The 27,322-nt window shown below is 40.6% G+C and overlaps 1 protein-coding gene across 2 annotated transcripts in view; it reads right to left on the reverse strand.

The window, feature by feature from the left end:
• Positions 1-2,382: 2,382 nt before the first annotated feature.
• The window catches only part of PITPNB (phosphatidylinositol transfer protein beta), a 64,759-nt gene continuing 39,819 nt past the window's right edge, over positions 2,383-27,322 (reverse strand). Inside the window, exons 8-12 of one of the 2 annotated variants that reach the window (XM_072723131.1) lie at positions 24,911-24,988; positions 10,940-11,050; positions 9,174-9,296; positions 5,612-5,697; positions 2,383-4,422 (exon numbers count right to left, since the gene is read on the reverse strand). In XM_072723131.1, coding sequence (XP_072579232.1) covers positions 5,650-5,697; positions 9,174-9,296; positions 10,940-11,050; positions 24,911-24,988 — 360 coding nt within the window. In that variant the 3' untranslated portion in view covers positions 2,383-4,422; positions 5,612-5,649. The remainder of the gene's footprint in view (positions 4,423-5,611; positions 5,698-9,173; positions 9,297-10,939; positions 11,051-24,910; positions 24,989-27,322) is intronic. The other variant, XM_072723130.1, reaches the window with a different exon arrangement.

Genomic DNA, 27,322 nt, shown 5'->3' on the forward strand with positions numbered 1-27,322 from the left:
CCCACGAGGAGGTCCCAAGATAACCTGGGATGCAAAATATGGACACAGAAGAGACAGCATCGATTAATCTATTAAGGCAGTGTGGAGTCCACAGGTGCCAAATGAGGGGTGCGGACTGCTGCAGATGGCCAGGCCAGGTTAAGGTTGGCCGCATGGAGCAAGCGGCACTTGGCTTTATAAAACAAGGAGTCTGACTGCTTGGAGACAAAGTGGTCTTCTCAGTGTCCTCCTAGGAAGACGGTGGGCAATTCTCTGGGCTCTTTCCCTGTCCTCTGAAAGCAGGGCCCACTGACCCCAAGCCATAGAAAGGCAACTGGTGGACAGATGATACTTCTAAAGGCTCCCCCATGTGACTGTAAGGTGCTCCCAGGGCTGAGAACCTCTGGTGTATGTGCACTTTATTTTTCGAACCAGTAGCCCTAGCAGGACGGGACACTCAAGAGATGAGAGCCCCTCGGGTGCCTGGGGAGAGTCATCCAGGGATGGATTTTAATTTGTGATTTAACTGGATGGAGGAGAAATGTATGGGGACGTCAGGAAGCAGTGGTTCTCCACAGTAATCACCTTCCCTGCTCCTGCGGGAGTGCAAGCGACCTTGAAGGAGTTGGGGAAGCAAACAGAGTTAGTTCTCGATCCCTTTAAAGCTGGCAATGTGGCACTTTCAGAAGGAAAAAAGGGATGGGGATCAAAGCATCAGGTGCCTCCAACTGCTAAGCATGGCTTCAAATGCCTGGCGTGGCCTCGGATGACATGGCCTCGTGAGAGGCAGCTTTGGAGTGTCTGCCATTTCTGCTTTTCCCAATCCAATCTGGTTGAAGAACTGGTTTTGAAAAGACCTGCTGTTGCTTAATATTTCCAAGTCAGAAGACATAACCTCAAGTGACTCTGGCAGGGTTCCTGGGAAGCAAGCACTCCCTGTGGGCAGTGGATGCTCCAAGCCCAGCGGGATAATCTTCGACCTGTCTCCTAGCACATTCCTTCTCTCCCAACCACTCCAAGTCCCAAACTCTACAACTGCCAGTGAGAGCAACTTGAAAAATCCTAAAAGTTGTAAAACACCCATAACATTCAGCGGCTCTCAGGATGTCGGACCGGGGGTCTGAGGAAGGCGGAATGTTCTCCTTCCAAGTGGCTAAGAACAGGGAATTCCATGCGGATGCCTTGTCGACGCAGCTGCTGAGGGAACAGGGACAGAACGACTGTGTCTCTTCCTTCCTCAGAGAGGAGACGTGAGGAGGTGGGGCTGTGGCACCGCAGCTTAGCAAGCTGGAAACATGGGTGGGTAGGGGGGAGCTTTATAAAAGCCAAGTTAAGTGTTGGGTCCCCAGTGATTTTAGATCCATTAGGGGGCAGTCTGGTAAATAAATGGAACAGGAGGGAGAGATCGCACTGAAAGGGGCGCAAAGGTAGGCTCGGGTCTCTATGCTCAGGCCTCGACTGACCCTCAACACGGCAGCCGGGCACTCCAGGGCTCCGGGAGAGGCCAGAAGGTGCGCCTGGCCCCACTGCACAGTGCCGGCCCAAGAGCAGCACCCCAGACTCCTCGGGTCTCCACTGCCCTGCCCAGCTGCCTAAACGTTTGCTTTCGCATCTGCACGATGACGTCTAAGCTCTCCCTCCTACTGTCCTACTGAACTGGAGTTCTTCTGTGCATGTGTCTGTCTCCCATGCTGGACTGTGTGCTGCTCTGATTCATCTCAGTGCCTTCGGGGAGACCAGAGAATGGAGCCTTGCTGCTCAGCATCCCGAATGACAGGCTGGCCCCACAAATGCAGACACTAAGTCTGAGATAAAACACTGAGGAAATCACCTCAGGTAACAAAGGAGCGCCCAGAAATATAACATTCTGCATGCATCCAACCGTGTATCCGGCCACCTCTCCTGATGCTGAGCAGCTCTAGAATGTAAGACAGGACCATGAGAAAAGTGCTGTGAGGTGTCTGAACATGGGAGCGGAAAAGGCAATGAGGGGTGAATGAAACTCTGCCCTAAACTGAAAAACTACCATCTCGAGTCAGAGGCTGATGACAAAATCCCTACTGAGTGCTTCTAGAAATACTATGGGTTGTCCATATTCTTCACCTTGAAACAGAATTTTAAAAAAACCTCTGAGACTACTAAATAACCCTTCTTTAGTTTTCTGCTTAGCTTTTAAAGGCAGAAAATTATCTAAGAAAGCAAACATAACAGGTTAACGTGGCATAGGTACATCTCAAGAACAAGAGTTTGGAGTGAAAAATTTACAAAAACCACGTTTTTCCTTTCTTGTTTCCAGAGTAGCAGAGCCAAACAGAATTCTTGAGAAAGTGGCAGAGAAGTAAGTGGTCCACAGTATGCTGAACCAGACGTGGCATCGGGGAAACAACCACTCAAGCACACAAGTGGCATTTTGTGATCAAATTTATTTTTTGTTTCAATTTCATTTACTTTGTTTTACTGTAATTTACACAAGAGACTGCCAAGTAAACTAGATATTTTACATTCACCACGCATTCCCTCAAATCTCCACAGTTGTTAGAAAAACATTAGAACCCGTGCACTGGGCATGGATTTCCATGGGCGCCCACACTCCCAACGATGCTACAGATGCCAGTGAGAGTTAAGTCCATTAAAGGAGAGGGCGAGACTCTTTATTTCATAAAATTAGCAATAGTCTTCCTTGCACCAAACATTTTGCAGACAATGATTATGCTTTGACAACATCTATCTTACAACAGCGCCCAGAGAGTAAACATCAGTCTTGATCCTGAGTACACGGAGGACATATGCAGTGTGGGGTTCGGAGTCAAGGCTAATAGGGCATCATGGTGCGGCAGCGATCCTACACACCCTTGTCTGACTCACTGCCACCACCTCGGTAGAGCCACGGGGTGTGTGGGAAAACGGGGAGCAGGGCGGGCAAGGCTGTCAGCAAATCAGATTACAAATGTGATACGACTACAGGGGCTGGCGTGTTGCAGGAGGGACGAGGGGTTCAACAAGACAGTTTGTGACGGGAAGGCTTCAACAAGATCACTCTGGCCAAGCTTCCAGGACTGACAGGAGAAAAACTGGATTCGGACAGAGAAAGCTGATAAAAATCTTAACTCAGCTATGGTTCCTTTCTTAAAGAAGGAAGAAGAGAGACGAGGTGGCAGCGGCTGCTAACCAGCATGTTCATGACACTTACTCATGACAGGTTCCAATGGCATCCTACTAGAGAGCACCTACCAGTGGGTGGCACAGCACTGGCTCTTCAGTGTGGCCTCCTGGGCAAGCAGACCAGCCAGTGCTGGGTGCTGCAGCTTTAATTCCTCCCTGCTATCTCAAAAAGGCAGTGCCTCCCCCACAGGCTGTATTTTAATATGAAAAGAGCAAAAAAAAAAAAAAAAAAGAAAGAAAGAAAGAAAGAAAGAAAAAAAAGTCATCACTATCTGTATTCTAGCGTGTAAGCTGTGAGGAATCTAGATCATTTGCATAGTTTCCAAGCTCTAATTTCAGAAAACAGTCATTTCAGAAACAAGACTCCATGGAAGTGCTCTACTTCCAAGTTTTCCTACAGCCTACGATGCTATGAATTTCTTCATCAATTTCTTTGTTTGCCTAACAGGAGCCTGAAAATTGTATAGTGTTTATTATAAATCACAAACTGTCATCTCCTTTTTTTGCTAGGTTTGATGTAGAAAAATACTTGAAATTTAAAATACAAAAACCCAATAAAAATCAGAATTTTTTTTTAAAGGATTTTCCCCCCTCAGGGCAAACAAGTAAAAATTGGCCAGTAACTATATTCTTTCCTAATAGACAGTGTCCAATTTGAATTTAAGATAATAACCATCCAGAAATAAATCGTTATAAATACATTCAGAGTTTACATTTCAGATTCATTGGAATACCAAAAGATTTTGAATAAATTTTTCTGTGGGAGTCTGTTTTTGGGACTAAAATAAAAATCTGTAAGAGACTGATTTAAAAGAACAGAAAAGTAATAAAAGGCTATATATATATATTGGTCCACAATTTGACATTTATGAAACATACCAGCTAGTATTACATTGCAGTCAATTTGTCCAATAATGGTATTACTCTGATAATTATTAAAATCTGTTCCAGGTATATATATTGAAAATATTTTCTTTTGCATTCTTGCTGAAGATAGGTACAGTACTTTGGAGAAATTGTACTAATCCTTTCAGTATGTCTGTATGTACATATATACACAAGTGTGTGTATTCTGATCTGTAGCTCTACATGCGTTTTATATACAGCTACAGATATATACACACACAAACATATATACACACGTGGTTGGGAACCTGTGCGTGTGAGTACATCATCACAAGCACACGTCTGGGAAACGTCAACACTGCAAGACACTGGTCAGATTCTTCTTCACTCATCACTGGCTGCACTTGTTCCCCTCACTTGACCTTGATTACGTAACTGTAAGAAAAGTGAGAGGGCAATGTGTTAAAACACAGAGACACACAAAAAATGTCGTTGCGCTACATACATTCTCCAGAAAAGGAAAAAAACCCCTCAATGTGGCAAAACTTTTGCCAGATAATGTACCCCAACTACTCCATTTTAAGAGTTTATTCTCTTGAAGATTTTGGTCTCACTAATGGCATAACATTTTGTTTCATCAGAGGGAAAATAAATTAATTGGAAGTGGAAATAAGTCACAGAACTTAGAAGAACTTAAAAAAAGTTAACAACTTAAAAAAATTTTTTTTTAATGAACATTATATTTAAAGAGTGGGCTCTGGAGGAATCCTAGCAGAGTTCCTTCATTCTTATTTGTACAACTGCTTGTGTTCACACCTGAATACCTCGTTTCTCCCCCGTTCCATAATTGGAGAATAAGAGCAGGGAGCACAACTGAGGGGGCAGCAAAGAACCACAGCAAGTGAGGAGTGTTCGGTCTTGTTCTTTTCCTCAATACACACTGCGGTGCAATAGCAACAACTGGTGGCAGTGGACCATCCCTCTGTGCTTACTCATGCTGGCTTGGGCATGTGGGGTAGATTCTGCGGCTCTTTTTCCCGAGGAAAATCTCTTATCTGAGCATATAAATTTGTGTTAGGGAAATAAAGCCATAGAAATGTTTTATAGTAAAAACCAAGGTATATTTAGACATATTAAAGCTAACTGTAAAGGTAACTGAAGATTCAACATGAAGGAAGGCATTGAGATGTTCAGAAAAAATTTCAACCACAATGAATCACTAAGGTTGGCCCTTCTGATATGGGATGAAGGATCTCTGTTTGGTTTGAAATGTTTTTATTTCTTTACTAACCATATAGGGTCCTACTGAGAAACAGGTCAATTAACTGGCCATCAACGAAGAATCAGCTGGCTTCTAGGACGCAGCGTGATGAATGAGCATGACTGGCAGTTGGTTTCTGGTTCTAACACTAAGAACTAACTGGAGTTTACTAAATTCAACCTGTTCTAGAGATAAAACTCTTACAGAATAATAGCTTAGTGTCCCATGTCAATCTTTAAAATATGTATCTCTTTAAATTCTAAAAATTAAACCACATTTAACAGTCTCTGCTCAGCAAGTTAACTACCCGTTAACCAAAGGTATTGGTTTTTAAACATTCTTTTTACCCGGGTCTTCACTTACACAGTTTGATATTGTCTCTGACCCTACAGGGGACTCATCTAGACATCAGCAGCCGACGTGCCTCGGACGGAACCCTTCTTACGCATCTAAACGTAAAATAAAATCATGAGCTGCTGAAATCACAGACTCTAAATTGGGTTAGTAAGCGAGGGCAGAAAAAAGATCCAGAAAAGATTGTGAATGACTGCTGCCTGTTCATAACCACATCCACACTGAGAATGACATTCTGAGGCTTCTCTAGTAATGCTGGTCTAAGGAAAATCCTGCAAGAGGCTTTTCTTACAACAGCACAAAAAATATGTATCTATTCTTGAATCCAGGAAACAAAAGCCTGCAGACTGATGATATGAAATTATCAAAGACAGCCAAGGGGTAAATGAACTGTTGTTCACTAACACAACGTGAGAAAATGCCCTGACAGTCTGACTTATATTTTCAGGTGTGGCCACCTTTGCTGCTTCTGACGCTAGAGTGTCTGAGAGGAGTTCTTTATGGGAAGTTCATTTAAAAGAGAAAGGACAAAAGGAAGAACAAGTGAGCATGGGAATGTATGAGAAACAATAAAGGACATAAAGATGCATCAGAAAGGACAGGCATTAGTAACAGTAGACTACAGACGATTTAAAAAAACTCAATGAGAAAATCAGAAAAGAATGGTCAGAAAAGGAACAGATATTGTAATAAACACATTTCTAGACCTCAACACTTCTCCCCCACCCCCAGAAGTGCCAGTTGTGAACAAATAGGCAGAGTTTACCCCCAGTACTTCCTTAGCATCTGAGTCTAACCCGTATTTCTCTTCAGGATTCCAGGTGGGAGCATTCCTGTCATGCCTAAGCTCTCAAGATGCTGCTCCTTTCCTCCAGGGCTAAAACCCCTTTGAAAGAAACCCAAATCTTAAAATATTTTCGAACTAAGAAGAGAATTACAATGTATCAAACTCTATCAACAGGCCCTTAAGAAAAGGGGAAATCCCTGGGTAGTGGTGAATACTTAGAAGTCGTAAGCCTTGTCAAGAGGTAGGTGCTTTCTGGGTAGGCGCTTTGGCCTACTACTGCCCAGAGTCTGAAGATGCTCACAAGTCAACTATTAGGGCTCAAAGCAGCAGCAATGTGATGTGGAATAAAGCACTCCCCAATGACCCAAAGCAAAATAACTTAAATGAATTTTACGTTACAATGATCAGCAGAGAATGCTGAAACTGCCTTGAAATGTTTTTGAAATATTTAACAAACTCCCATGTTTCCCAAACTCTGAACCAACAAAAGATTTCTACCAATGTCATGTGAGAAGTCAATCTGAGCCACACAGGTACACCAATGACATCTTCTAATAAACGGGGCTTCTATGTAACTACCTGTGTAACTACTTGTCTACCTTACGGACGTGCATGGAGAAGCAAGGAGCTGAACCTGCAGGCCTGCGGCAAGAGATGGGAGAGAGCATCCCCACCTCCTGGTCAGGGCACTCACTGTGTTTATGCTGGGAATACTATGTGCCCTGAGACTGAGGACCTGGGAGGGAAGGAAGGGTACTCTCCTGAGGGAAGAGGTCACAGCCAAGTTCTGTTCAAGGGGCCCGGAGGTAGGCAGGGTTCAGAGCTCAAACTAGGGAGGGCTCCATCCGTCACCCTCCAACTATGACCTCTTTTCCTCATGCTATAGACAGTCCTCCTTAGCATATAAAGCAAAAGCAAAAGCAAACCTCCTTCTTCCAAGTTCAAATCAAGAAAAATAAGCATGTTTTGTTTTATCTCAGCACTGGTAAATCTTTTTTGAAGATACCAAAGTTGTGCCATGAGTTTAGTATCAGAGAATGAGTATCATCACGCTGCCTTCTTTTCTATGTTTAGCTGAGCCTAGCTGTTCAGAGGGGCTGGAGACAGCTGGCAGGTCTCTGGAGCCTAGACCACCTAGAGGGAGCAGAACGAAGCAAGGCAGGGGAGAAGGGACTAGCACTGGGTAGGAGTAGGGGTGTTTTGAGAAGGGCATTCTCAAAGCACTCCTGAAAAGGGAGAGACAGAAGTGGGAGAAGGGGCATGGGGAAAAAAAGGAGGAAGTATCCACGACTTACTCTTGCTGGTTTAAATATTAGGGGCCAGCCTAAAACTAAGGGGGTGAAGGAGAGTCCTCCATGCTTGCCATTCTATCACCACACTTCCAAGATCCAGAACTCAGAATCATACCATTAATATGAGAAACAGAGGTCAAAGAGGCTTCTATTGTCTGGCCTAGAAACCAAACTCCAATTTATAATGTTGTCTCCATGGTAAAACATGTCCCAAATTCCAAAAAATCAACTTAAAAACTTTTGGAACAAAATCCATTCATAAGTTGGAGACTGCCGAAAGTTTACTTTCTGTATAAGATAAGGTTAAAACATTTTATTGCCTTATAAAGAAAATACGTCCTAGTTCTCTCAGAAGGTTTGTATAAAGCTAATTAGAAGCAGATCTGCCGTAATCACCAAAAGTAAGCAATTTTAAACACAGATTCTTTATGATGCCGTGTGCCAGACAAATAGGTTTTCTTCTGTGCCAAAGAACCTGATTTGCTGCCATTCTCCTGTGATTAAGTGGAGGTCCTGCCTCACACACAGGCGTTTGTCAAATACTCCCGCCTGCACGGCTTCCAAAACTGGGACTGCTGGCGGGATTCTGGATGACTGCATGGAAACCACTAGCCTATCCCGGACATTCTTTGGGTTCACTTCCCCCCAGGAGGGCCTTACTTTCAACTGAAAAGCAGTGTAGCCCAGAGCAAAAGCAAAACCAGACACTTCTAAGAGGAAGTGGGAAAAATCCATCCCTAGCAGAAAGGGGGCGCTCACAAGATGCAGGGCGGGAACTGGGGTAGGCTTTAACTGTGAAACAGGGCATGCTGATCCCTGGCCCAGGCATTACCTCAGTTCCTGCCTAAAGCTTAAGAAGAGCTAAGGAGGGCAGGCTGGGTGGTTCAGCGGTTTAGCGCAGCCTTCAGCCCAGGGTGTGATCCTGGAGACCCAGGATTGAGTCCCACGTTCCTCTGCCTTCTCTCCCTGTGTGTCTCTCAAGATTAAATAAATAAAATCTTTAAAAATAAAAAAAATGAAGAGCTAAGGATTCAGTGCTAGCTGTGGGAGGGAAGCTGTGACAATATGGCTAGGCTTCTCTACCTAAGAGGGAAGTAGGACTTACAGTACTACCATCAGTAACTGAACAGTGACAACAAAATGAGCCAAAGGCTATTTAGTCTGATAAAGTGAGTGCCTAAAAGGACTATGAACCAGGTACCATCACAGAGAACTAATGTGTGACAAAGAATATGAAACCATTGGGCATTTAACAGGTAACCAACTCTACATCAGTAAAGCTCTAGGCTACTTTCATAGAAGCTGCTCAAGAAAAGAGAATGAGAACATGTGAAGGGATGTTAGTGTCTAAGAAGCCTGATTTTGAGGAGGGTAATCATTTAAAAAAAGCTTTTAAAGACCCTCTTCTTATTCCTAAGTCTACACTTACTATAAGCATGCACACAGTTTTAGAAAGGAGAAATGAGAGAATTCCCACAAATGGCAGTCTTACTGTCTCTAGTTCTTTCTGAGTTTCATCCTCCATTCTCCTAATGTCTTCCATTGTCAGATCGATCCACTTGTCAATCCAACAAAAAAGTTGGCGATGAAAGTTTGTAAATATCCTTTTTTCTTGCTATTAAAACAAAGAAGAAAAGTAGTGTAAGACAGCAAAAATCTAAGGTTAATAACATATTAACTTTCTACATTCCAATAACCCATGCAATCTACATATATTTGGTTTGAAAAGATCACTTTGTCAATTAGTGGAAATCTCAGTTCCATCCCATTATCATTCTGTAAAACAAAATAAAAAGAAAAACCTCCCTGTGAAATGTGAAACAATCTTTTCTTTGCAAAGGTAGCACAATTTATTAGGAACTGAAAAAAATGTGGCGCACACATTCTATTCCAACATAAACTCCTGCTAGATCTGGTCTATTTTTACTTTTTTCTAAATCTCAGTGACCAAAGGTCAACTCGATTTCTTCTACTATAAAACTATACACAGTCATTCTTAATGTCTCTGCAATTCAAAGGAATACTGAGGTAGAATATGATGTGTACTGAAACAAAAGAATCCGGAGTTCTACGGAATAAGATGCTTACTTAAATCAAGAATAATTACATACTCTCCATCAATTTTTATGCTTCCGTCTTACTGTCACTATATATACACACACATATACATAACCATGTACATAAATGAGTGGTTTTAATTGCTGCATTATTTAAATTTTACTAAACTTTCCCCAAAAGAGAGAAAAGACACTAAACAGTAAGTACTTTAATACTTTTGGACAATCTTCAAATCTAAAATTTTTTTTCATGAACAGAAGGGACTTCATCAATTACACATGTGACGAACTAGATTGTTAATCTATTACTATGATCCAAGAGGAAGGAAGGAAGCCAATATTTACAGAGTGCCTACCGTGGGCCAGCTGCAAGCAGGCCCAAGAGTAATCACAGTTTCCAGAACATTAGGAACCTTTTTAAAAAAATGTCAGAGCAGTTCCAGCTTAAAAGTAGAAAAGTTAAAAAAAAAAAAAAAAAAAAAAAAGTAGAAAAGTTATGGTGGAACAGACATGAGCAGTTGTGGGTTCAGAGATGTCCCAGGGGCTTCTTTATAATGACGACAGAAAAAACAGTCACATCACAAGAGAAGGAGACACCGAAGAAACCCTCCATATTTCCTATGTGTTTACAACATGCGTATCCATTTCTACAGCTCTTTCTAGATCAAACTGTCCATGTTACTTTCACTTTAATAAAGAAGACATAAAAAAGAAGTAATCAGAATCTGGATCCTCAGGTTCTGCCGCCCTAGGTTCAGAATACAACTATTCTCAGTATGGACCTCTAAAGAAAACAAAGTGTTAAAGTTTATGTTAAGAGAGGAATGCGTGGAGGGGGTGAGTGGGTGACCAGCTGGGCTTCCTTCAGCAAGGAAGGCCTGGCCTCTCCCTCCAGCCAATGCCAGGATACCAGGTCCTCTGGGGGACATGCTGTATATGGAAAGGGCTCTCTACGGAACAGCTGGGCAAACCATTGGGAAAGCACTTTGAACAAAAAACTCCTACGCTCTTCTCAAAAGAAAGCCCTTTAAAACCTGCTGGCATCTGTCTTTGCTGTTTCTAGGGAGAAAAAAAGAAAGGCAGAGAGGAATTATACAGGGACAATAACTTTTACCTAATAAATGAGAAAAAGCAATGGTAACAAAATCTCCCATTAATAAGCTACCTAAATTTAAGTCACCGCATTTTGAACAGCCTTTACCTTCTGAATGAAGTTTTCTACTTTGCTTTGCAGTCCCCACCACTTGAATTTGATGGTCACCAGCTTATAGGCACACATCTGAGGACAGTCAGGGTTGTTGGCCAGCTCCTTCTAGATGAAGAAAATTGAAAAGGAGAAATCGTGACTTTAAATATTTATGTTCTGATGAAAACTGACTGCCGTGTAACGACATCACAGACATACATGAGGAAAAGTACAATCTCATATGCGTTTAATTCGGGTATTTGGAAATTCAAAATCATTTTAGCAAGAGCAGTGGTATTCCCCTGCTACAAACCCTCCTTCCACAGACTAAGTTACTTCCTGGCTCTACAGTTTAATAGGTGCATTGTTCAGCCTTACATTACACTGTTCAGATTTCATATTAAATACCAAATGCTATCCCCATTGCATCAACAACAAGCTTGGATATGTCAGGGTTCTCCTAACACCATTAGCACACTCCCACCATGGATGTGTTGACGCACACTGAAGAGCAAAGAGCAAAGTGTAGTAGTTGTCTGTGTCTTCTGTGTCTTCTAACACTGGCACGGGGAGTGGTAGTGTTTATTAACTGAAGTATATTCCCTGCAAGGGAGATCTGAAAAGGGATGCAACAAGCAGCAGAAACCATCTCCAATGACTGAGTGTTTGAAGGCAGTCCCATGCATCCGGACTTGAATTTCTACAAATGATCCTACCTCATAGTCTAAATGGCAGAGTCGGAATCAAACCAAGAGATGTTATGGTCAAAAAAAAAAGGGGGGGGGAGGGAGAGAGGTTGAGGGCTATCTGGATTAAAAGAGACTAAAGAAGTAAAATATGTCTATAATGTCCTTTCAGAAAACAATATTAAAAAGCAATTAGAATTTGGAACACCTCAGATTACGTCAACCTAGGTTCAGCCAAAAAACTTTTAAACGCACATTTGTGTACAGAGAGGGGGAGAGGGAAGGAGAAAAGAGAAGAGGGGGACAGTGAAACACTAACAACTGGTAAATCCAGGAGGAGGTGGCTTGTTCTATTCTTTCAGTTTTTTTGGCTAACTTTGAAATTTTCATTTGTAAAAACTGGGCAGGGGGTTGCAACTGATGGTATTACTGTCCATTTCTGTGAAAATTAATATAGGTTTCTGCCTTGGGAAGTTCAGTGTACTACATCATATTTATTTTGGAGGAAGGGTTAAGGAGGGGGTGAGCCAGGAGCTTCACATGGGTTGTCTAAGGTGCATGTGCAGGAGACTGAAACCCTCCTAGGCTGACCCAGGATGGGCTCATGCCAGTGAGCAAAAGCAGACATGGGCCTGCCTCTGGAGCTTATGGTTGCATGCAAAGCAGGTACATATCAAAGGATCATGGACCATGGAAGCAGACTGCAGGCAGGATCTGGGGAAAGGGCCATTCTGTAAACTCTCAGCCCCAGGGCTGGTGTACTTAGAAGATGAAAGCTACCTATCAGGACCCTTGTGGGGACTCAGCAAAAACAGTGTGAGCTTCGTGCTTAATACATACTACTTCCCGCTCTCCTTTATTCTTTCGTAGAGCAGGAATTACCAGTTTGAATTTGCAGAACAATTTTAAATAAAACTATTCAGAAGAGTACAAAGTCATGTGCAACACTATGGGGGTATTTTTTAGAAAAGATTATCTTTAAAAAAATAAAGCAAAAAATAAATAAATAAATAAAGCAGATTTCTAACAAGGGTTCTTCCCCCTTCTTCACCACTGTTCTCAGTTTCAGTGCACACTCAAGACACTGAAATGCCAGCATCAGTCACACTGTGTGCCACCATCCCTTCTTATCAGCTGCAACTGATTCGCACATTCTCCTTTCAGTGAGTTGTTTGTGGCAAATATTCATTCCATTCAGCCATATTCACATATTCACATATTCAAATATTCAACGTACATTCAAAAAATGATGAATTTCTAGGTTGTATTCTAAAACCTCAAAATTATTCATTTGTGCAATCATAGCATGAGACCACATTTCCCCCCAAATCCTCAATAATTTCAAGTGAATTCTAAAGACAGGATAGATGAAAAAATTATTGGTATTATTAATGACTTCAAGTTCTATAGAGTCCTATATGATTGATCAACTTTTCTCAGAATATCTCTTCTGCCGTAACATTTCATCCTATTAATGAGCTAGTACGTGGATTAATCAATGGGGTACCACCATAAGCATTTAAATGAAAACATTATATATACCACAAACTGTCCTTGTGCAGGTTGAGTTCTATGGCAACCCAAGAACTTGGTTAGCTGACTCTATTTTCTCTCCCATAAAACAGAGTACTAACATTAAAATTCAGCATGGATGTGTACGTACACAGCCACAAATACAATCCCATACGAACAAGTTTAACTCAGTAAGTATTAACAGGGTGCCATTTAGGGATGCTTGGGTGTAGCTCAGCAGTTGAGCATCTGCCTTCGGCTCAGGGTGTGATCCTGGCATCCTGGGGATCGAGTCCCACATCGGGCTCCCTGCAAAGAGCCTGCTTCTCCTTCTATGTCTCTGCCTCTCTCTTTCTGTGTCTCTCATGAATAAATAAATTAAACCTTAACAAAAAAAGGGGGTGCTATTTACAACCCTATCTGTGCTAGGTGTTGTAAGAGAACACAAAAGTGGCTAGTAGAGAGAAGAGAGTAATTACATGTGTATAAATAACAATTAAACTACTATCCTTGGTGCTAATGATCTCTACTAGAAGGGATACCCTTCTGTTGCTATGGCCTTGGCCTGAAACATTTGCAATTCCCCCTCCCTTTCCCTGACCTGCAGCCCCACGCACTTCAGCTGGGCTCCTATGTGTGGAAGTAGCCAGTCAGCCTTCCACAGGACACAACTAGCTTCTGAGTGGCCAGTCTCACTGAAATTTTCATAAGACTCGTCTTTCAGATTTTTTTCAATAAGCCATGAGCCAGTGTTGAGGTACTCTCTAATCCAGTGAGTGTCACTGAAAACTTTCATATGAAACACAATTTGTGTATGTGAAAAACACAGTTCTTAAAATTACAAGATACACCTGCTAAATAGTAGTGTTGGACTAGGAGTAAGGGCACATGGGCTGCAGTTCCCACTATGCAAAATAACTTCTTACGTAAGGTGGGTAGGATCCTTAACCTCTCTGGGTCTTACTTCTCTGTCAGTAAAAGGAAAAGCTGGGCTCAACTTTTTATCCTCCACCAAAGTGATACTAAAAGCAAGGATGAGTGAACTTAGTTCATCCAAGGTCAGGGATGGCCCAGGGCTACAGGTGGTATAAGTACATGTCCTTGACATGTGATGGCTTGTCTTAGTATTTCCTTTAATTTTGCACTTTACTCTATAATGGGCTTAGTGCAACATCCTCCTGCCCATGCACTTAGACTAAATTTCCTTCCCTGGCGGAGAACCTCTGATACACTACTGATTAGCCCTAGGATACCTTCCAGATGGAGCATTCTATGGTCCTATTAATTATGGGCTGCTGATAGCTTTGCTCTGAAACTCCAAATCACTGGACACCTTGTGCTAAACAAAAACCCTGGGCATTTCCAGAATACCTACTCCCCAGAATTCTACCATTTTATAAAAACAGCAGGATGAAGCATGGTTCTAACTAAAGAGTAAGATAAATTTAATATAAATATACCCATACCACACTTGGACTCCAAGAGTAGAGCATACATACATGACTTCAAAAATTACCTAATTTTGTTGCTCACATTCTTTCTAGCGACTCTGACAGTCTGTTCAAGTCAATTAAGGTAATACTGGTAATTTATAAACTAACACTGATCTATAAAATTTAGTTTAAGTGATGGGTCAAAATGAACCTGTTCTCTGAACCATCTTCCCAAGATCCCAAATTTATACTCTAGTCTCATTGGCTTTTTGTTTTCCATACAACTTACAAGTAATTATTAAGAAAACAAATTCAAGGAATATGTACCAATTAAAAAACAAGCAAATGAAGAGCCTGCTGCCTTTATTTCTTGGCCCAGTTCTCTACAGTATCGACACCTCACAGCATGAGGCACAGAGGTGACTTACAGAAACATAATCTCAAATAACCATTGGAGAAAGCTGAGACCACAGAAGCTATGTATTTTTTCTTCAAATATTAATATATATGTGATATTTCAGATTTCACTCAGTTCTGCTTCTCCCTCTGCCTATGTCTCTGCCTCTGGTCTCTCAAGAATAAATAAATAAAATCTTAAAAAAAAGATTTAATTCAGTTCATAAAATGACTCATGCATTCGCCTTTTAATTTGAGCTATGTATGGCCTTAAGACTAGTGGTTAAAATAAAATATGGCTTAAAAATTCTCCACACTTTGGGGCTGGCTTGGTCGGAAGAGCGTGTGACTCTTGGTCTTTATTTAGGATGTAGAGTTTGAGCCCCATGTTGGGTGTGGAAATCATTTAAATAAACTTTTTTTCAAAAGATTTATTTATTTATTTATGATAGAGAGAGAGAGAGAGAGAGAGAGAGGGAGAGAGAGAGAGAGAGAGGCAGAGGCACAGGAGGAGGGAGAAGCAGGCTCCATGCCGGGAGCCCGACACGGGACTCGATCCTGGGACTCCAGGATCGCGCCCTGGGCCAAAGGCAGGCGCCAAACCACTGAACCACCCAGGGATCCCCTAAATAAACTTTTAAATAGAATGCCTAGATGTGATTAAGTAAAAGGTGAAACAATACTTTTGGCACCACCTTCTTGGGGTGGAATCTGACCCCAAATCATTACAGTCTTAAAGCTGTTCATTTTCTATGTATACCACATATCCTTTTTTTTTTTTTTATTTTTTATTTATTTTTTTATTTTTTATTTTTATTTTTATTTTTATTTATTTATTTTTTTTATGATAGTCACACAGAGAGAGAGAGGCAGAGACATAGGCAGAGGGAGAAGCAGGCTCCATGCGCTGGGAGCCCGACGTGGGATTCGATCCCGGTTCTCCAGGATCGCGCCCTGGGCCAAAGGCAGGCGCCAAACCGCTGCGCCACCCAGGGATCCCTGTATACCACATATCCTTTAACCTGGTAATCCCACTGTCAGAAATGTATCCCAGTTCATTAGGTAAGGAAACACTATAGGTTTATTCATAATTGCAAAAATGTGGACTTAATGGTGAAGTACTTTGTAAGCCTTCCAAACAATGGGCTACTATGCATACATCCATTAAAACCCATGTTTTCAAAGAATGCCTAATCATGTAAAAAAAAAAAAAAAGGCATAATATGAAAAGAAACAGGTATCTGTCTGTGCATGGTATAAACACTTATTAACAAAACTACATAAAAATCAGGATATATCCCTAATAGCAAAAATTAAGTGGTGACACTGTAATTGGTTTTTACTTCCTCTGTGTACAATTCTTTTTTAATTTATTTATTTATTCATGAGAGACAGAGAGACAGACAGGCAAAGACACAGACAGAGGGAGAAGCAGGCTCCATGTAGGGAGCCCGACATGGGACTCGATCCTGAGTCCCCAGGATCAGGTCCCGGGCTGAAAGCGGCACTAAACCACTGAGTCACCCAGGCTGCCCCAATTCTTTATTTTCAAAACCTAACAAACATATATCATTTTATAATCAGAAAAAGTCCATATATTTCAGAAATACATGACAGGAGTTTTTGCCCTAAGCTGAGCATTTTAGGACAAAGAATTACTTTGCCTTAAATTATCTGGGTACTACTTCACATCTTCATTCTTCTTTGACTGTAAAGAATCTAAATGTTCTACTTCTTTTCATTTTGATGTTTAATAAAAGCTAAACAAAATCAAGCTAAAAGCTAAATTAAGATCTTAAATACATAACTTTAGTCTACTCCATACTATATTTTCCTAATCTTAAACTTCTGAAGTACAAGTGAGCTACATGTGCCAAGCATAAAATATGATATACTCTTAAGTTATTAGATTCTTGTGAAAAAATGTGTAACTTTAAAAATGTGAACAATCTCAATGGGGCAAGTATTTGGGACTCCACATTCGGAGGAATGTTCTAGGATCCAAAGAACCCAAAGGAGTTCCAACTTGTCTGCCCAGCTCTCAGGAGGCTCAATGGGGCAGAGCAAAGCTTCTTCTCTAGCCTTAAACAATACAAATCTTTTCCTGCTCTTTCCTTTTCATCAGGTAAAAACAAACAAACAAACAAACAAAAAAAACAGGTAAATAAAGCCAAAATCCAAATTCAGATCATTCATACATAATTCCACCATAACCCAAACTTAACATTCCCTAACCTAAAGCAAAACAGGATTCACTCTCTTCTATATCTAGAAGTAAATACAATTTGGCTGATAAATAGGAGTTGCACAGAGATTAAAGCATGAAAATTTAAAAGAAAAACTGAAAATAAAAGGTAAAAGCTGGATGGTCACCAAAAGACAAGAACAATTAAGAGTTTTATAAAATGAAAACCCTGAGCTAACCAAAGAACCCCAAATTATGACTCATCTCTACATAATTTAAATTTCATCTGTAAAAGAGCAAGCACAAGCTAGTTGCAAAAACGTTTCCAAAATTGTATTTAGTTCTGTGTATTCACTGAATTCCTTACATTTCATGTTTCTAACCATAAATGAAACCCCCATACTCAAATTGTGTTTTTAATTTAACAACGCATATTAGGTTACTCTGAGGTATGTGGATTAGGCCTGAGGGAGAGTAATGTATACTGGAGCCACGCAACAGAACTAAACAAAACACAGCGTGTTTGACTGTAATGGTGAGCAATCAGGCCACGTTATCCACAAGAACTAGTTTCTTGTATCTGTGACAAATAAATATAAACAAATGTAAAAGACAATTAGAAAAAAACAAAACAAAACGAACCCAAAGGCATTTTGGAAACGCATTTTCTGAAAATGTGGTCCTCTTGTAGTTCCACGCTACACGTTAAGTCCACACACTTTCCTACTTAAAATGCATTGGGATGAAGATGGAATTGGTATGTGCTACAGTTAATCAGAGTTAATACTTTGGAAGGACACAGCAGTTTCTAGTAGGCTCACACTGCCTCCATATTTTCATTTGTCAATTTTAGGCAATCTGAATGCTCAATTTCAGCTGTTGATTTCATAATGTAAGTTTCCAATCCAGATTTCACTAAGAAAGTTAAAAATAAATGCACTGCTGGGGCTGTTGCCAGTGCATGCATCAGTAAATATCAACAGAAGATTACAGAATATATGTGAAGTATGTGTACAGAAATTTCAAGCAAAACCCGAATTCCCCACTCAGCCATACCATTCCCTCAATTTTGTTTAGATTTTGGTAGCCATTTGGACAGATCTATAGTGGTACACAGCATGTCCAACATTTGGATGCTTTTTTTTGTTTTGTTTTGTTTAAAGCAGTTAACTTGAATCCAGCAAATACTTAACTAAGCCTCTCCTAGGAACAAACCTTTGTGCTCGCCAGTGCCCCATATTAAGTAGGTCAGACACAGAGCCTATGGCTGAAAACCCAGTAACAGGGGACAAAGGAGATGGGGGGAGGAAGACAGGGTGAACACATAACCCACTACTCTGATGTGAGACACACAAAGTACCACGAGAAAGGTCACCAAATAAGGACTTCAGTAGGATTCAGAGGTGGAAGATTCCTATCTGACTGGGCAAATAGGAAATGTTAAATGGAGTAAGTAAATGTGAAATCAAAGTTCAAAAGATTAAACCAATCACAGGTTAAACTAATTTCATGAAAATAGGCAAAATAAAAATAAGACAGGAAAGCTTATGTCCTGTGGCAGGATAATCAGTCACATTTTCCATGTCTCCAAACTTCATATTTTTGTAGCTCACACCCATTTTACTAATCAGAACTATGACCTATGTGCTGCATGCTTGTGTCCAATTACTCCAGGAATGACACTATGTACAAGTGAAACCACAGGTTCACCCTTCAGATAATACTCACGAAGAAAACATCATCTCTGACAGCATCAGTAAGAACTCTGCAAGGGGCCCATCCTGTCAAATCACCTCTCGAACTCAAGACACTCCATCTGTCCACGCCTGAATCCTCTGCTGCCTGAGAACACAGGCATTCAGTATCCAAGATAAGGTGAGAACTAATCATGTATCACTCCTGGGCCACTTAGCTTTTTGAAGACATGGAACAGCTTTTTTGGTGTCCTCTGTAGGTGTTGGATAATTCATACGTACTGTTACTTTTTTTAAAAAAGATTTTTATTTATTTATTTATTTATTCATGAGAGATGGGTGTGGGGGGGGGGCGGAGGCAGAGACACAGGCAGAGGGAGAAGCAGGCTCCATGCGGGGAGCCTGACATGGGATCTGATCCCGGGATTCCAGGATCATACCTCTGGGCTGAATGAAGGTGGCGCTAAACTGCTGAGCTACCTGGACTGCCCTATTTTTTACGATACATTAAAAACCTAGTTTCCAAACCAGATGCTCAACAAACACACACACACACAAAAGCCATGTTTTAGGGTCTGTTTTATTATACATTATCCACAACATGGTCTAACCAGAAACTAATTATTAAGTCTCTTTATGTCACCCACTATAGGTTTTTGAAAGTGAGATTATAAGGAGGGAACATGTTTTAAATGTCTTCACAGCTTTCCTGGTACTCACAGCCATGTCTAGATGAAGACAGGTGAGCACCCTCAGTCTGTCTCCTTGGGGAGCTATCAGGGTTCACCAGGCTCTTGAAGACTCTCTGGGCTGCTTTCTTGCCAGCCTCTATCTCAAAGAGATTTCCACAACTGAGATGTAACTTCTCCCTCAGCCCCACTTCCATTTTTCCTATCTCTGGCCAACAGGACCTTGAGGTATCTTTACTTCAGGCCACTGACAAGCAAGGCTCCCGCTTTCTTTCCACAGATGTGAGGCAGAAAGGAGCCTTTCTCTTCCTGGGCAGGGAACAAATAAGCATTCCTATAATCCACAAAGATGGCTGTCCTCCACTAGCTTGAAGGATCCAGAATAGCCTCTCTGGTAATTCTAAAATGAATCTAAAGTAGGAATGAGCAGGTAAACAGCATGACATAATGTTGCAAAAGCTCCTACTGCCAGAGCTTTTGCTCCAGACTGGAATTAGAACATTAGAACATGCTTTTATGGTTAGAAAGAGCATATATGACATACATATAAAGAGGACATAAAACTTATCTAGAAATTCTAATTTCCAGATCAACATCTTCATTTGACCTGATACACTGTACCTCAATGTTCAGACACCGGAGAAGTTTCCTGAGATATAGCAAGCACTCTAAGGGCCAGACACTTTGGCAAAGCATTCTACAAAGCCCTTCACAGGCATGTTAACTATCTTATATATGTAGACACAGAAGCTTAAGTCTTCATGAGGAGTCTGGATCAAATGAAGAAAGAAATGAGGCTTTGCTATAGGATATAAGTGACACCATAATCTTCAAAGATGGTGTTTCAATTTGTTAAAATGCCAATTCTTCAGTTCAGAGGAGGTAAACTGGAAAGTTAAAGGAATCTAGTTTAATTCCTTTAATTTAATTTTAATTATCTTGTGATAAACCATTAGAATGGGCAGTCACACCAATGTCACACTACACACAAAGCCCTCAAAACCAAAAGAAACCAAAACATGCACACATACACAGGCATGTGCATGCAGTACTATAAAGAAACATTTAAATTCCTAAGTAATGCACAATTCTACTTTGAAGCAAAAATCTTTATCAGGTATTAGTATACAGAGAATCATTTAAACATTGAACACTACATAACAAAATAGAATTCATGTGCTCAGATTTTAAAAATGATCTTTTAGAGGGAAAATGAATATATAACTAAGGCCCCCATCTCTGGGTCTACAAACTACAGTTTTTAAAAGATAAAAGGTATGATACATACCAAAGGCAAAAAAAAAAAAAAAAAAGAAGAAAAAGAAGAAGAAGAAGAAGAAGAAGCAGCAGCAGCAGCAGCAGCAGCCTATGCTCTAATCCTATTAGAAAATATGAAAATCTACTCCCTGGCACTCCCATGATCCCCTACTAGGAAAGGCTCTCTAGCCATTTTATGTGGTCTCTGCATTATGGCTGACCCAAGAGAAGCACTCATTAAACACACATAATCACAAGGGGTAAGGACAGGTGAGTCAAGATGGGTTTGAAAACTCCCAGATACTAGAAAAAGTGAATCCCTGGATACTAGACAGAGAAAAGGAATAACTGTGTCATAAATAGAGTAGCTTATGCATTGATCTAATCAACGCCAAGAGATGATGCAGCTTTTCATTCCCAAAGACCAAAGCTTTCTCTGCACTGGGAATGTGACACTCATTAACATTCAGTCCTGGCAACAACCTTCTGAGGCAGTTACAATGTCCCTCCCATTTTAGAGATGTGGAAGCCCAGGCCCAGAGCTAGGATTAAGTTACTGAAGTCACAACTTGTAACACATGGGATAAGGGAATGGATTTCACCCACAGATTGAAAACGTACAACTGACCATTGAAAACGTACAACTGGTATTAACAGCAATTAAATTCTGACAAATACCATGAATATAGAGAGCCACACAAGTGCCTTAATGCAACAGGGCATAAAAGATGCAGAGTGGTAATTGAGAGTCACGGGCTTGAGTCAGAAATTGCTATGTCTCTGCACATTACTCATCTCTGTGCCCACCACTGAATCAAGTGCTACGGAAATGGGAGACGTCCTACTGTTTCTCCTACAACTATTATCTGTGTTTCTGACCAAGTTTCTCATCTATATAATGAAGCAGTTGTACTTACCCCACAGGAAGGTCATGAAGATTAAACACAACCTTGCATAGTGCCTGGCACCAAGGAGAAGTTTCTTTTCCACTCTCCAGTCTGGCGCAGACAAGCAGTAAATACTGCAATAGTTCAGAAGGAACACACCAGTGTGGGATAAGTAAGACAAAGTATCAAACAGATTATAGAGTTTGCACTTAGTACTGAATATACTTTTGAATGTATTCTTTTAAGGTGAGTTTCTCCTGAGGGGCAATGGAAAAGAAGACTGAAAGGTCAGGGTGGGATGGCACATAGAAGGCCTCTGGAGCAGCTATGGAGCTACCAAACAGCTCGGACAAAGGAATGTTCTGACATATACTCTGGGGTAAGCGGGTCCAGAACAGGATTTTTTTTTTTCCTTTTTACCCTAATTACCATGTATTCCTTGCCTTCTCTCATATTTTAGAAGTACCGAAATCTGCAACTATCATCCAGTACTACCCTCAGTGCCATGAGGACTATAGTTACTGACAAATGGGGCCCGCTGAAGACAATTATAGGAGATGCTCAGAAGATTGAGTCAGTCCGTAGTTTTCTCTATGTTGTATTACCAGCTACTGTCATCCTTTCTACTCTTTATTTTCCTTCAGAGGACTAAGCAGATGTTATAATTACACCAGGTCCCCGTTATCCATGGGGAATACATTCCAAGCCCCCTCAGTGCAGGCCTGAAACCAAAGGCAGTGCTGGAACATATATATATATATATATATATATTTTTTTTTTTACTGCATATATATATACATACACCTATGACCATGTTCCATTTATAAATTAGGCACAATGAGACACAACTAATCACAAAACAGAACAATTACAACAAAATAGTGTAATAAAAGTTACACAAATGTGGTCTTTCTCTCTCTCCAAGTATCTTATTTTACTGAGCTCATCCTTCTTGTGATGATGTGAGATGATAAAATGCCTACTTGGTGAAATGAAGTGAGATGAACAACACAGGCACTGTGATGCAGTGTCAAGCTACTACTGACTTTCTGACATCAGAAGGTCAACTAATTCCAGAATGCAGCTGACCACAGATAAATGAAACTGTGGAGAGAGAAACTGCGGAGACAGGGGACTACTAGTTATTTCTGGGATCATGGTAATTCAATGAAATTCAGTAAAGCAATAACTCCATTTATAAGAGTAGCTACATCCACCAGCATTTGGCTAAAGTTAATAACCAAGAGATGAATGAGTAGAAAGGGATTACTATCAGCCAGCATCTTCACAGAGAAATAAGCAACTGCCCCCTCCTTTCTCTCTCCCTCTCTCTCTCTCTCACAGACATACACACACACACACACAAACACACACACTGGGGGAAGACTGCAATAATGCAACCTGAAAAAATGTAGAATTCACATTATTTCTAAAAACTAAACCTATTCTAGAATTTTAACCACTAATGGATGATAGAAGATAAGGCAATGTTAGTTAAAAGGATAAAAATTATAAATAAAAAAGGAATAAAAATCATATTCTAAGTTCTAAAAGGTTGGAAATTAGGCAAAAATCAGTGTCAAACTACTTGTGCTGCCTGTTTTGAAACTGGGTAGGAGGTCCAACAGGAGAGACTGGAGCCCAAGCCTAATAGCCTACCACACAATGAGCATCATCCTTTCAAGTGTATACTTGAAAAGTTGACAAAGAAAATTTGATGTTTAATACACCTCTGAGTCTCAACTTTGGGCTTCTCTCTCTATTCCCTGTAAAAGCATCACTAGTTAGAATTAGGACTTGTTGGAGCAAGATGGCCTTCTAGAAGACAGAGCTGCCTTAGAGGTGGCCAACATGGCACTCTTTTTTTTGGAAGGTCAGGTTAAATCCCAAAGGGGAAAGACTTCTCCTCAGACAGGGAGTTCTAAAGTCCACAGCTAGAAATTGGAAAAAGGTTGGGGAAATTCTTTAAATCCACTGAACTAAATTTAGATCACACATACTGAATTTGTTCAGTGACAAATTTTTTAAGTGACATATCACTTCAAGGCAATTAAAATTAAGTCTCTGGTCATAGCTATTCAATTGGGAGAATCTTGAACTAAACTCTACCCAGAGAACAAATGCAAAATTAAGATAACTATGAATCATTTCTTTATTTTTTTTTTAAATTTTTATTTATTTATGATAGTCACAGAGAGAGAGAGAGAGAGGCAGAGATACAGGCAGAGGGAGAAGCAGGCTCCATGCACCGGGAGCCTGACGTGGGATTCGATCCCGGGTCTCCAGGATCGCGCCCTGGGCCAAAGGCAGGCGCCAAACCGCTGCGCCACCCAGGGATCCCACTATGAATCATTTCTTAAAGAATAAAGTCAGACCCATTCTTCATTTTAGCTGATGTACAAGTCTGCAAAAACAGTTATGTCACCCACAGAGAACCACTCAATGGGTTATCTGTAGAGCTGTTACAGTAATCAATCCTCTATCTGTAAGCAACAACTAGCACCCAGATATCTTTTATCGATGATCAGTGACTGGCTGAAGCATGAACAGATTGGTTAACCAGTAAAAACATATTGGTAGGACTCTGCTTTGGGTATGTTAGGGTTTTACTGTTCCCTGCTCCTGTCAAATTAACTAATAACTTGCTATCACCACATCAAGCCTTACTTAGGGGTGCGTCATTTAGTTTAGTGGTTATCTTTAAAATGCACTATATTTCTATAGCAATTTATATGATTATCTTGACACTGCTTTTCTTACTTCCATGAATAAAGTAAGGATGTGTTTATTAGAAAACGACCACTTGCCATCAAAATTGTTCTCTGGTGTCCTGATTTCCAGAATATAACTATTAAGAGGCCAGGAACATAAGCTCAGGTGAAGGGAACTTGTTCAGTTTTTACTAAGACTAAATTTAAACTATAAACATTCATTTTACATGGATTTTTGTACTGCTTCAAGTCTCAAAAGAGAACATTACAATCCCCAAAGACTAAATCACTTGTCTCTTTTAAGAGTTATCAGAATAACATTATGCTGAAAGTGACAGTCTGGCTACGTTCTGTTTGTTAATGCAGCACAGGCTTGCTGGCCAACTGCAACTGGCTGTAAGTCCTTATCGCAAATAAAACTATTTTTTGTGCCATTTCTATTTTTCACTTAAACGTCACCAGCTCTTCCAGACTCAGGACCTGTCAAGTGGTCTGTTGCCAAGACTCTGCCTGTCAGAAAGGTCAACATCCAGTACCTTCCAGTTGGGTCCCAAAGGGCCTCTCTTGGTCTTGACTGACTGGAATAATGCTGGGTCTTCATCAGCTTTGTAGTCCTGCAAAGCAAAACAAAGTCAGAAGCAAAGAAGAAACTCAAAGAAAATTCTTTAACCTTGCCAGAACAGCTACTAACATAGGACAGAAACTGACTAGACTTACTGTGCTTTTGTGTAAAAGTAGGAAAATGCTTCATTAAGACATTAAGTTTTTGGTTTGGTTCTCTTTGCTTTATACTTTAACATTAAGGCAATAGGACTACATAATATTTAGTACTTAAAGTCTTGATGAGCAAACCACTAGTTACTGAACAGCTATCTCCAAGAACAAATCTTCCCACATTTAACAGTTTCAACATTTTGATATGTGTATTGTATAGACATATTCGAAAAAAAAAGGTACCCATCCTGGTTGACAATACCCATAGACGATGACCGAGAGCGACTACTGTGGCTGAGAACGCAGATCAAAACTATTGATCCTGTGGCACCCCTGATATCTTCCATGGGTGGGTCTGTCCTGGATGCGCCAATGATGTGAGGCCAGACACCTATAAAGTGCAAATCCTTTGGTCTACTCATGGGAGAGGGACTGCACTCCCATCGCAGTCCCTTGTCAGAGAAGTCAAGGGAAGGGTTTACGACTCCAAGATGGGACTACCTCAGTTATATCATGTCACAGGGCCCTAAGACTTAGCTTTTATGCAAAGTTCTAGTGTGTTTCAATTCTATTTCCCTAACATCCTCTTCCATAAAAAATGGAGGAAATGAGAGAAGTAAATCTTTTTAAACCATCTGCTTTACAAAAGTTCTTTTGATTACACGCATATATACCATACACACAATCTAGCAACAGGAAAAAACTCCCGCTGAAGAGCTAACATCCAGATTTAGAAAAAGAAAGAGTTTAAATGGTACCAGTGAGCAGAGGTCAGGTGGGGAGTTGAAAATTCTACAAAGGGAGAGCTCCTGCCTTCTCCAGTAGAATTTCTGAGCCAGGGGTCCTTCATGGCATTTATGGAAGGACCACATACTTTGGGGAAAATGCCCAGACAAGTCAAAGGTGAAAAAAATCATTGTTCTAGAGATAACAGCAAGCACTGAACATACTCTAAAGCATAAGACACACTTTCACACATCAAAGAAAATGTGTTAAGAAGCAGCCACTCAAGATTCAACACTTACTCAGGAAATGCACATGATATGTCAATTCCTAAAGAAGTTATAGGTAAATTATGTGAAGAAGGAAAAATGTAAGGTTCTAGTAGAAAACAAAACTTCAAAAAGGCCCCAACAGCGTGCCATAATTACCACACAAGCAAATTTAGCTGGGTACACTGAGTCTTAGTGCTTTAAAATACACAATGTGGTGTAACCACAGGTATTAGGTCAGTCAGCATTATCCAGGAACGATAACCCAGGACAAGCAACCTGCAAGGAGTTGGAAAACTGGAGCTACTCATGTGTCTGGGCACATCAAGAAAAGTTCAATTACTGTCAACTAACACAAATTCTTAAATTCCAATTTAAATTTACCCTCAAAACTAACAACTTCACTGCGAATAAAAGTACCAATTGGACAGACGGTCTCAAGACCTGGGTTCACAGTGCAAAATTGGCCATCCTGCTAGCATAATCATGTAGTGCCATAGAACATTTTCTCTAGCTCTGAGGCTTAGAATTGAAACCTAGAAACAAGCTCACTTTTCTCCAAAATTGAAAATATTTAACACTGTATCAAATTATCACCTTGACACCATTTCCTACAAGGTCTATTTATCCTACAGCTCCCATGTAGAAGACAAACACAAGATGCTATGAGGTAGTCTGATGGGTCTGAGAATATAAGAGAACCAACATCTACCTCGTACTAGCTCCTAGAAAGTCACAGTTGGGCTGGGACAAAGAGAGAAAGGCAAACAAAGAAAGATAACCAAAATCCTGGAGTATGGGTTAACTGCCAATAGAGAATGAAGAGAATTATACTCAGAATCAAAATCAACTGATAAAAGCCAAGGAAATGTATTCTTAAAATGAGTTTTAGCATCAAGTTTAAAGGCAGAAAAACCTTGTGGCGCCTGAGTGGCTCAGTCGGTAAAGTGTCTGCCTTCAGCTCAGGTCATGAGCCCAGCCAGGGTCCTGGGATCAAGCCTCACATCACCTGTTCAGTGAGGAATCTGCTTCTCCCTCTTCCCTTGCCCTTCCCTGCTGCATATGCGCATTTACGCACTCTCTCTCAAATAAATAAAACCTTAAAAAAAAAATAAAGGTAGAAAAGCCTTAATTGCTAAGGTGTATGTTAAAAATTTTTATGATTAAATTGTAATTATCTGTATAATGCCCATAAGCCTGGTGAGTGTTTTACATTTCATCCCATTTAAGGGGAAAATAATT

This window comes from Vulpes vulpes, chromosome 10, assembly GCF_048418805.1.
Source record: "Vulpes vulpes isolate BD-2025 chromosome 10, VulVul3, whole genome shotgun sequence".
NCBI classification, from domain to species: domain Eukaryota; kingdom Metazoa; phylum Chordata; class Mammalia; order Carnivora; family Canidae; genus Vulpes; species Vulpes vulpes.